The sequence below is a fragment of the Myxine glutinosa genome, chromosome 2 (genome assembly GCF_964187855.1).
Source record: "Myxine glutinosa chromosome 2, kmMyxGlut1.1, whole genome shotgun sequence".
NCBI classification, from domain to species: Eukaryota; Metazoa; Chordata; class Myxini; order Myxiniformes; family Myxinidae; genus Myxine; species Myxine glutinosa.
The window spans coordinates 224,752,297-224,764,577 of NC_136262.1; the positions used below are offsets into that span (position 1 = coordinate 224,752,297).

Here is a 12,281-nt window from a genome sequence, read left to right on the forward strand (position 1 = left end):
GGATGAAGGTGAGTATTGAGTTTGTACTGGGGGGTGGGGGTGGGGGGGGGGGGGGGGAGTTGTAAGGAAAGGATTTCTGGCATGTAGTCTGGACAGAGAGGAGGGAGGGCAGGATGAGTGAGACAGGGATTGACCTTCTGAAAGAAACCAAACAAGGGCCACCTACCTACCTGCGGCAATTTAGGAGTAGACTTTGAGACTCTGCTTTCCGATGCATCATTTCAATGCCTTTGGAGGTCCTGAGATTCCAGGACCTTGAGTGGGGTAAGATATGATGCAGCAGCACTTGTCCACAGTGGGGAGCCATATTTCATGACGATCTGGATGAAGGACTTGGGCCCTGTTGCATAAAACTTCCTTAACCATAAGGAAAGATTTCCCTTCAGGTACGTTGTAATTCCATAGCTAAGGATTTATTTAAGTGCTGTTGCATAAACAACACTTAAGGATAAGGATTTCCTGAAGGTTAAGGAAATCCTCAGGTGCTGTTGCTAAGCCAGGCAACCAATCAGATTAGAGAAAGAAGAGGCGTCCAAAAGCAAGAACACTTGATGAACACATCTATCTATAATTCCAGTAATCTCTGTACGTCTGTACGTCTGTTTGTCTGTGACCGCTGTTTCTCGACAACCACGGGTCCGATATACTTTTAACTTGCCAGGTATATTGCTGGGGACCCGAGGATGTGCCTTTTCAAGGTTTCATATTAATCGGACAATTACTTACCGAGCTATGTCCAAAAAACGATTCAACCAATCAGAGAGCAGCGAACGATCGCGTGTGCCGAACGTGGAGGACACACTCTGCCTCGGATGGCACATTTGAGAGCGTATTCATTTATTTCACGTTTGCAAACTATGTTGGCGTTAAACTATGTTTTAAAACTAATAAAACCGAATTTGCGATTCATTCGCTTTCCTGCGCGTTTGTGCACGCGATGGCGATTTCTTTACCAAACTCCGGAAGCCGTTCGCTTTGGACCAAACCATTGCATGTAAATAGAGGGGGGGGATTGTCACCGTACTCGCAAGCCGTTCGCTTTGGACCAAACCATTTCATGTAAATAGAGGGGGGGGGATATAATTTTAGATATAGATATAGTACGGGCAATGCCCTAGTCTATCTATAATTCCAGTAATCTCTGTGTGTATGTTTGTATGTTTGTATGTTTGTATGTTTGTATGTCTGTATGTCTGTGACCGCTGTTTCTCGACAACCACGGGTCCGATATACTTGAAACTTGCCAGGTATATTGCTGGGGACCCGAGGATGTGCCTTTTCAAGGTTTCATATTAATCGGAGAAGTAGTTACCGAGCTATGTCCAAAAAACGATTCAACCAATCAGAGAGCAGCGAGCTATCACGTGTGCCGAACGTGGCGAACAGACTCTGCCTCGGACAGCACATTTGAGAGCGTATTCATTTATTTCACGTTGGAAAACTATGTTGCCGTTAAACTATGTTTTAAAACTAATTAAAACTAATTTGCGATTCATCGTAACTGCGATTTGCGACCTTCCGGACAGTGAAGATTCCGGCAGCCAATCACAGAACGCGTTGTTGCGTAGGCGTGGCCGATGTGAGAGCGAGCCGAGCCGAGCGCGTGCGCCATTACGGTTCGTAATTCGATTTCTTCCGGAGAAAATAATAATTTCTCGATTTCTTATGCGCATTATTTCTCCCAATTCAGTCAGAGCGAAGGGCGGAAGCGAAGAGCGTTGTTTTTTTTGTTTACGGGCGTACGGGCGGGGTAGAGCGTACGGGTAGCGTTTTTTTTTTTTTTTGGCAAGGAACGGGCACCCACGTACGGGCATGCCCTAGTAATTTTAAATGACACTTGTTGTATGTTGCATGGGGAACAGGTGATTGCGGATGAACGAGGAATAAAATGATTCTTGTGTGAAATGCATTAAATTCTCATTGAGCATTTTATTACTTCCCCCACCAAAGGTGGGCAGAGTTTATGGCCCTGTTGCATAAAGCATCCTTAAGGAAAAAATTGAGAATTTCCTTCCTTACGGACATCCTTAAAGTGAGGATAGTTGCATATACGAATAATCCTTAAGTTTTTCCTTAAGTCCTTCCTTAAAGTTAAGGGAGCCCCCTCCCCCATCCTTAAACACGAACCGTTGAGTTTCCAAATGGTGCACTTCATGGAAATTGGTCACGAAGAAAAGTCGATTATCGCACAGCAATGAATAGACTGGTATATCAATACATACACAATTGAGTTATGATTGTACATTGTGAAACACACTTGGCGGCAGCACAGTGACCAACATTTTCACTCTTTCATGACATCCAGAATATTTTGATTGTAGTTTCGCACTCGTATTTCATTTTATATTTCACACTTTCACTATTCTTGGAAAGTTTCCAAACCTTCACTGCGCAACAACACAAAACATGCATTTTAAAGGCCATTTTCCCTGCAAGAGCGGGGGTTAGCCTTTACTGCACACATTAAAAATTTTACAATAAAATGCACAAATATAACTGAATCGATTGAATTTTGTACCGGCATTCCTCAATTTAGACCCATTCATTTTACACATTTTCGGTTTAACGCCATGGAAGAATTAGGGAATACTTTTCAATTTATGCCTGCGATATTCAGTTTAACGCCATATAACACCTTTAATATTTGAATTGATGTAAAAAACCACATTCTTTTTACGCCTTTTCGATTTACACCCTGCCTTCCAGGTACACCCTGCCTTCCAGGAACGCATCCTGGAGTGTTCCCCATGCAACATATTGTTACGGTTTTTCGTGCGACCCTTCCTACCCTTACCAAGGGGGGATTAAATTAAGCCCCTTGTTCTTTCTGGGCCTGGCGTAACCGAGACTTGAAACGCCTCTTCCGGGCAAACGCAAGGTAGGGTTTCGGGACCAAGTCTCGCTCGTACCTAAATACCTGCGCCGCCACGGAAGCGGGGAAGCAAGCCTCGCACGAGCCACGTGTAATTTGAGTACACCGAGCAGATTGCGTACCACGTGGTCCGTGCCGTCACCCTTAATATTGGACCCCGATTAGAGCGGTTCTATTCGTACCACACTTAGTCAATGAGGGAAAACATGAGGCGGTCGAATAAAGAAATAACAGGATTTTATTATTATTATTTACACAATGTACAAGTCGGTAGAAAGCAGACACAGAGCAGAACTTAACCAGTCTTATGCTAAATTCCCAGACACGGGCCCGATCGCACTCACACAGGGAAATTGCAGGCAGAATGGTGTCCACGCGCTGCCTTGGTCGTCCAGGAACAGCGGCCCGGCGTGCTCTCCACGGTCCCAGCACGTCCCGCGAAGATGGCAAACAGGCGGTGGAAAAGGGTCCTCGCAGCGCGTCTCCAGAACAAAAGGCAGCAGATGAGGCAGGAAAGAAATGTACGCGTCTCTCAGCACGGCTGGGCGGTTCCACAGCGCGTTTAGTAACCAGCGCGCTATCACTCGCGTAACCCAATGCAATATAGGCTCGGCCTTAAGCTCAACCGAGCGTCCACTTTAATATGAGCGCTGATCCTTGGTTCATGCGCGGCTTTCTCCGATCTCGTAACTCTCATCAATACTCGAGCCTCTTCGCGCTCAACTCCTGCTCCGAACTGCTGCTCTGCTGCGCTCTTCAATGCCAACTGCTCGACGCTCTCGACTGCCGACCGCGCTCCTTCAACTCCTTGCGGGGGCTTTGTGCGACGGGTTATATGGACACGCCCTGAGCCTTCTCGAACGTTCCAACCACACCCTGTGACACATTGGCGCAGCCACTCCCTCTGAGCCCTGATTGGCGGCTCGCGCTTACCGTCAGCTTCTTTGCAGTCCTCATTCGGTCCCGACCCGACCTTCCAGGCCTGCCTCGTGTTAATTCGCGCCAAAAAGCCAAAGGCAGCACAAAGAGGCGTAAGAAGCATAAGGCAATGGAAGTATGAAAAGGACCAAACTCTCATTACTCTACTCAACGCAAGACTAACACAGGAAAAGGACTATTCTCACACATACTATGAAATAACTGAACTATCGTGAGGCTACGTGTTGTTGTATGACTAACTATGAGGGGGAAATGTAACCTTTATTGTACAAAACTCAAAACCGCAACAATATTATAAGCGTGCATTATCAATACTAGGGCATGCCCGTACTATATATATATCTAAAATTATATCCCCCCCCTCTATTTACATGAAATGGTTTGGTCCATTCGCAAAGCCAAAGCGAACGGCTTGCGAGTACGGTGACAATCCCCCCCCTCTATTTACATGAAATGGTTTGGTCCAAAGCGAACGGCTTGCGAGTACGGTGACAATCCCCCCCCTCTATTTACATGAAATGGTTTGGTCCAAAGCGAACGGCTTGCGGAGTTTGGTAAAGAAATCGCCATAGCTCGGTAACTACTTCTCCGATTAATATGAAACCTTGAAAAGGCACATCCTCGGGTCCCCAGCAATATACCTGGCAAGTTTCAAGTATATCGGACCCGTGGTTGTCGAGAAACAGCGGTCACAGACAAACACACAGACACACAGACATACACACAGACACACAGACATACACACAGACACACACACAGAGATTACTGGAATTATAGATAGATAAGAAGCGTCATTTAAAATCACGTGTTCCCATTGCAAAATATACCAAGCGTGTATGCAGCAATATAACAAGAGTGTATGCAGCAATATAACAAGTGTGTATGTAGCAATATAACAACAGTGTATGTAGCAATATAACAAGAGGGTATGTAGCAATATAACAAGAGGGTATGTAGCAATATAACAAGCGTGTATGTAGCAATATAACAAGAGTGTATGCAGCAATATAACAAGTGTGTATGTAGCAATATAACAACAGTGTATGTAGCAATATAACAAGCGTGCATGTATCAATATAACAACAGTGTATGTAGCAATATAACAAGAGGGTATGTAGCAATATAACAAGCGTGTATGCAGCAATATAACAAGCGTGTATGCAGCAATATAACAAGTGTGTATGTAGCAATATAACAAGTGTGTATGCAGCAATATAACAAGTGTGTATGCAGCAATATAACAAGTGTGTATGCAGCAATATAACAAGCGTGTATGCAGCAATATAACAAGCGTGTATGTTAGCCTGCGGGCCCCATGATAATCATATCATGCTTCCCTTTTTGAAGCAATGTTTTATGGCCGGATGCCCTTCCTGCCGCCAACCCTGTTCGTCGCCTCTTGCGACACACAGGGAATTTTACCAGTGAACTGGTACTCGATTTGCTGACCTCGGAAGGATGACAGGCTGAGTCAACCCCCCTGGCATTAATTCAGCGATCGACCGGGATTCAAACCCAGGATCTTCGGATCCCAAGCCGGCACCCTAACCGCTAAGCCAACACCAGGCTTGTATGTAGCAGTATGTTCTTGCTTTAGACACCTCTTTCTAGCTCTAATCTGATTGGTTGCCAGGCATAGCAACAGCTCCTTAGGATTTCCTGAGGGATGTTTATGCAATAACACTTAAGGAAATTCGTATCGAAGGGAAACCTGAAGGGAAATCTTTCCTTAACCCCTAAAGCTCGTCATGCCACAATCGTGGTCAATACGCTTATGCAAATGAGTTTAAACTTTAGTCAACCCAAACACAATGAATCATGACCTTTCTTACAATGTATAATACCCGGGTGACTTAGAAAAGGTTGCTTCTAATTGGTGGAGACAAGCTGATGACGGGGACTGGAAGGAGGGAGGAGGGAGGGGGGAGGTAGGGTGAGGCTCCCTTAACTTTAAGGAGGGATTTCAGGAAAAACTTAAGGATATTCGTATATGCAACCATCCTCAACTTACAGTAGGGATGTCCTTGAGGGAAAAGTGAAAGAAATCCTCAAATTTTCCATAAGGATGCTTTATGCAACCGAGCCTTGGCCTTTTGTAAAATTCCAAGGAGACAATATCTTTGGAGATATGATCTGCTCAGGTCAAGTTGTAACTAATAGTAATGACTTGGGGCTCCTGAGACTGCACCTCTCCCAACGGGGTGACTGCAGAAATAAATTGTGCGATTTGCCTTCAGGTCTTTATCGAAGGAGAGGCAACGGCAATGCATTGACATTTTACAACTGTGTACAAGTACAGTACATGTAGCAGTTATTTGAACGCTTGTGCCCATGTGACAGGCCGTATGTTCACATGAAATGAATGCACAATGCTAACCCTGAAAATATCAGTGTATAGAAGGTTGATGCTATCACCGATTACAAGGAGAGTAGGGGGGAATTTGCTGCTTTTATTTATTTATTTGGTGCAATTCTTCATTGATTAGCAAATGAAGATCGTGCTCTAATCCCTTTCTTCCTTCCCCTCCCAATAGTCCTGTTTGAAGAGTTGCAGAAACTTGAAGTTTTCCTTGCCGATTCGTACAAGTAAGCTCCCGGACAAAATAGACGTACAACTCACTGCAAATCTGGCCTGGAGTTCAGCACCACCTATTAAGGAATGGCTCCAAGAACCTGTTCTATTTACATCGCCTGACACGTCCACTGACACAAAGGGAAGGGGTTAAATATTGTAGGTTTTGCAACCAATATAATCAAGCCAAAGTTCCCGAATGGATTTTTTTTGCTCCGGAATTATCCACTGCATGATACATTGGTGTACACTAGGATGTGATAATGCAATACACTTGACAACGTTGCATCATCATCGTTAGAGGGACACATGGGCATCCTGGAGTGTGATTGACCTGGGTGAAACTGCCATATTGCATCCCATAAACCTATTGGGCATTGTAAAGGACAGTCGATTGGAAAGATGCAAAAATGCCGTCGTGTTTGTACGGTTTGTTATTTTGACGACATGTTTCGTTTTGTCTTTCTCACCTCCCAAGGAACCTGGACAGCAGCAGCAATGAGCACCCAGACATCAGCTCATTGCAGAGACAAATCAAGGTCGTTTTAACGAATGCACAATGTGCTCCGCAAAAATTTACTATGGGGTGAAGAGGTCCCTGTTGGTTTGGCAAATTTAAATGAAAGTGACACGAATTGCTTTGCACCACAAAAACGCACAGCACACGGTACCGCACCGGATTCGAGTCGAGGGCAGTTTGCGTGTGACGTTGTCGGTCATCGTCCAATCGGCTTCATTCATTGCGATGATCGTGTTGTTCTTCATAATCATAGCGACGTGAAACGTTTCCTTTTCAGAAAGTCACGCACGACATGGACATGTGCTACGGCATGATGGGCAGCCTCTTGCGGAGCGGTTCACGCCAAACTCTGTTCGCGAGCCAGATCATGCGCTACGCCGACCTGTACGCCGCCTCTTGCATCAACCTGCTCTTTTACCCCTTCAGTTACCTGTTTCGAGCGCCGCATGTGCAGGTGGGATGCAGACTCGTCGCGCACGGAGCAGGCGGCACCTTTACACATTTATTTGAGAAATTAACAACAAAATAGGCATTCCATCAATTGGCATACACAGTCGTTATTTGGCGAGGCCGCCGGTGATAACTTGTTAACTGTGATAACTCGGCGATAACCTGTCACGCTCTGTGGAAAAACATCTCATTCTGATGCGTATCCGATGTGTCGTTTCCTTTTTTGTCACGTTCATTTTGAACTGGCGCTATACAAGGGTGACACGGCCATCCATGGATGGTAACCGCATTTTATCCACCTTGACATGGTGGTGGAGTTCGATTTCTTATTTGTTTGTCAGTGTCATTGACTGCAGTATCGGTGGTGAGAATGATTGTGAAATCTTGAAGAAAAGCCTTGAATGTGTTCAAGTTAGATAACCTCCTTTCTTTCTTTTTTGGAGTTTTTGTCTTCCTTCCACCATGCTGTATTTATTAATATATTGTTCCCCCCCCCCCTCCTCTTTCTGGGGAATGACGAGCATCGTGCTGGAGTGTTTTTGGGTTTGTTTTAAAACCTTTTTTGAAGTTATAATTTGACTCTTTTGCAAGGAACTTCAATACAGGAGGAGGCCAATAGAGCCCATCAAAGCCAAACCATGGTTATTTGTGCCTGTTCTGTCTTTTTAAATGCTGAGTACAAAGCAAGGCGACGGCATGTACCAGTTTTAGATCATATAATCTCGATTTTCAGAGATTAACCTATAAAATGGGTTGTGATGTCTGTCCGTCCTTTAACCCTTTACTATTCTTCATTTATCACCGGGCTGATTGTTCTGAAACTTGACACATTAATTCAAGACAGTAGCCCGCACAATCGCTCAAAGGAGAATGGAGGTTGTCTTCAATATTTCGATTTTGAATCATGGGGGCTCCCATAGAGGGGGTTTTCCCCCCAAACTTCAGATCCATACTTTTCCCTTATTTACCAACCGATTGCTCTGAAACCCGATACAGCCCTTCTACTCGATGGACCGCAGGATTGCTGTCTTTGATTTTTTTTTAATTTCGTATCAGGAGGGCTTTCAGGTAGTTCCCCAAAATCAGTAGAGGTCTGAACAACAACCTCAAGAGATGACCGTCACCCCACTCGTTAGTCTTTGGTAAGACTTGATCCGGGTTTCAACCGATGACCTTCTACACACAAAGTGGACACATCTAACCATTACGTCACTGAGTCTGGTTGCATCTTCACTATCCCCTTTGCCTTCGTTAATGCACTATGGGTGTTATCGACTTAGGTATTATATCTAGTACCATTCATTTATGTATTTATTTAGTTTTGTTTATTTACTGATTTGGATTAAGCTAACGATGATGCCCAAATCAGTAAACTGGGCTGTAACCAAATCCAGGCCCAGATTTAGTCAAGTGAACCATAGGAATCTTTCAAGATCAGGTGTTGATGGCAGTTATCAATAAAATGACTCAGGTGGAAGCAAGTAGCTCAAATGTGAAGCTCTGATCACTTCTATCCAGTTCATTGCATGTTCTGCTACTTTGACAGATGCCCCACGAGTCTACCGTCGAGCACACTCCCATCGACACGCTGGACGAATCGTCAGTGGCGACACAAAACGCCTTCATCTCCTCCAACGATGGTGGCAACTGGTCGATGCACGGGAGTTCTAATGTCGTCACAATTGCAGACGAGAAGGAAAGGCGGACGCTCAGCCGCTCGCTCAGTGAGGTGCGTCCTCCTCCCCTCTACCCCCAACCTCCCGCCGAAATCACACACTGCCACGATGAAGATGACGAAGATGAAGAGGAAGAGGACAAAGATGAAAGGGTTATGGAGCAAGCATTTTGAAAGGGGCCGATTGAAGAATATGTTTGATTAAAACTAGCTATTACCTCCATTTTCCTTCACATTTACACTCCCCGTTCGCATGGGTCACCACATTTGAAAACGTTTTCCGAAGCCTTACTCTTCTCTTTCATTTCCACCCTCAACTAGAAGCAACTTGTTTCACATTCCCAACGGCTGCACGACTATATGGCAATGCTGCAGCGGGGAAAAATAGCAGCACAGCGTTTTGTAAATGTGCCAAATTATTACAAAGTACAAAGCATAAAACTTGCTGACCATGTCTATTCGAGAGGATGCACCCGCTAAAGATGGAAAACGTTGTCCTGGGTGTCACGGTTGCTCTTGATAATGGTACATTGGAGCGGTTTGTGTCGTGTTCCAAAGAGCTTCTTTTTTTTTTTTCATCCTTTTGACAATTTACGACATCGATCTTTCTTTTTTTGCATCGTTTTGACATTTTACGACATCGATGATCGAATTCTCCGTTGTTATATTAATTTGTGCACCATGCTTCTGTGTATAACACCTGCGCCATTTCAATTTATCGATTTATGTTGAACATGTTTGTGGAACTTGTTTCGAACCTGTTTATTACCAAGACCTTCCTCAACTGGGCGGAGGAAGATGTATTAACAGCAAATTATTACTTCACACTAGAATGTATTAACAGCAATTCCCGGATTGAATCGTTGGCGAAACAGCTGCACAATACACATTTTGATTCTGCTGCCCGTAGTCTAAAGCATAAGCAATATGAGTGGAAGCTCCAAATGGCACCATCGGCCATATGGAGGGTAAACTGCTCGTGGCTCTTGCACCAGGAGATTACCAACCGATTGCGGTTACGTTACGATAAATGATTACACGGGTTGTCAACAACCAAAAAGGGAGTCGTAGCATGTCTAGTGGCACGTTTAAAACTCCAGCATGGAGTTATTGAAATAAGACACTCTTAATAAGACACTACGAATTAAAAAGCCATTCAAAACAGGCCTCAATTTGTGAGATGCACGCGTTCTGACCTCGATGAAGGTGTCGAGTGGCGAAAGCTAAAGCTCGCGCATGTCCGGTTTCTGTCGATGAATCTCCCTTGCATGGAGCATGATGCCAGTTCAAAATGTGTGCATTAGCTTAGCCTGGATACCAATTCTTTATTGTTCTGCACTTCAATGGACATCGAATAATTAGAATTTTTTTTTTTTATCTCGTCCTCGTGCCATCCGTCATCTCCTTCGTCAATTTTACCTTCAACGTGACAGATTGCGCATACACTCCGTTGTTCAAAATGACAGACGAGGATAACAGCACGTGGCATGTAGACAACGGTTTGGACAGTGTTTAAAATCACATATCCCACCTCTGCTGCCATTTAAAGCCCACGGCTTTATTTATTATTGTTACAGGTATTGTCTCCCATACGTTTGGGGGTTTTTTATTTTGTATTTGCGTTCTGGATAAGGTTGTTTCTCTTTGCGCAGCGATAATTACCAATCCTCAGCTCACCTACACCGTTGTTACGAGAGACGTCCGCTTTGAATATATTGAAAATAAATCGATTGTCCATGCACTTGTAGGACTTAAGAGTTGAAGTAAATACCATGATACGTTTCATGTTTTTATTTTTTGTGTGTGCCTTTCAGTATGTGGGAATTTTTATTTCATTTTTATCCCTGTTGGTTTGTTCAATAAAAGAAGAAGAGTACCTACAACTCAATGTTGATGTGTGTGGATAAATGCACAGCTTGTTCATTTTTAAAAGCTAAAATGATTGTGGGTCCAGCTGCCAGGCCCAGGGCGCCAGTGCGAGCACAGCAGTCGATATTTTGAAACCGTACCCAATTTGCTCGTTTGCTTCATGCGAAGCTCGATGGAGCCGGTGGTGGCGTCTCATCGAGAGTATTGCGGAATATTCCGTTTGCTTACACTTACACGTTGCTTTTTGTTTATGCATAATTTCATGGAAGTTTATCAAGTTCTCTTCCAAAGAGTTACATTTTAGAAAAAGAAAGAAGGAAAAAAGATTTAAAAGTGGTTTTGGTATTTAAAACTCATCTATCTATAATTCCACTAATCTCTGTCTGTGTGTGTGTGTGTGTGTATGCGACCGCTGTTTCTCGACAACTACCGGTCCGATATACTTGAAACTTGCCAGGTATATTGCTGGGGACCCGAGGATGTGCCTTTTCAAGGTTTCATATTAATCGGACAAGTAGTTACCGAGCTATGTCCAAAAAACGATTCAACCAATCAGAGAGCAGCGAGCTATCACGTGTGCCGAACGTGCCGAACAGACTCTGCCTCGGACGGCACATTTGAGAGCGTATTCATTTATTTCACGTTGGCAAACTATGTTGGCGTTAAACTATGTTTTAAAACTAATTAAAACTACTTTGCGATTCATCGTAACTGCGATTCGTAACTGCCGTTCGCTTTGGCTTTGCGAATGGACCAAACCATTTCATGTAAATAGAGGGGGGGGGATTGTCACCGTACTCGCAAGCCGTTCGCTTTGGACCAAACCATTTCATGTAAATAGAGGGGGGGGATATAATTTTAGATATAGATATAGTACGGGCATGCCCTAGTTTATACAATTAGCACTTTATTAATGTTGTGATATTTTGATGCACGTTTTCTTTTTCGAATTTGACGTGATCGGAAGCATGCGTTGTATTTGTGTGGTACCTTGTGTTAATTGTAATAAAGGGACCATGAAGCACCATTAGAACGTCTCACGAGGGTTCAGTGCTCCAGTCGGTACTCTAGTCTTGCAAACCCAGTTATTTGAAGACACTATCTTATTCCTATTGTTTACTCCCAAATCTAGCATTGCACACCATCGTGGTTCAGCAAAATGCATAGTTGTGCCCCCACAGACCACAGCTTCCCCACTTTCACTTCCTCTAATATCCTGTTTAAGATGACATGGTGTTTTGTAATACAGCAGGGGTAGGGAAACTTTTCGCTTTACAAAACGAGACTCGACGTCCATGACGTGCAATAATATCTGCGAGCTGTCGTCATTTCCAGATTGGCTTGAAATTGCAGCTTGCGTGTCATATCCGTCAACATTCATGGG

The 12,281-nt window shown here is 44.1% G+C and overlaps 1 protein-coding gene across 6 annotated transcripts in view; it reads left to right on the plus strand.

Annotated features, from left to right (window-relative positions):
- LOC137420791 (cytosolic purine 5'-nucleotidase) overlaps positions 1–10,911 on the plus strand; it is a 104,234-nt gene extending 93,323 nt beyond the window's left edge. For 5 of the 6 annotated variants that reach the window (XM_068106163.2, XM_078772321.1, XM_068106161.2 and 2 more), the window contains 4 exons: positions 6,346–6,397; positions 6,862–6,922; positions 7,181–7,357; positions 8,900–10,911. In XM_068106163.2, the coding sequence (XP_067962264.1) occupies positions 6,346–6,397; positions 6,862–6,922; positions 7,181–7,357; positions 8,900–9,202 (593 nt within the window). In that variant the 3' untranslated portion in view covers positions 9,203–10,911. Of the gene's footprint in view, positions 1–5,223; positions 6,398–6,861; positions 6,923–7,180; positions 7,358–8,899 lie in introns of those variants that run through there. The other variant, XM_078772323.1, reaches the window with a different exon arrangement.
- The last annotated feature ends 1,370 nt before the right edge of the window (positions 10,912–12,281 follow it).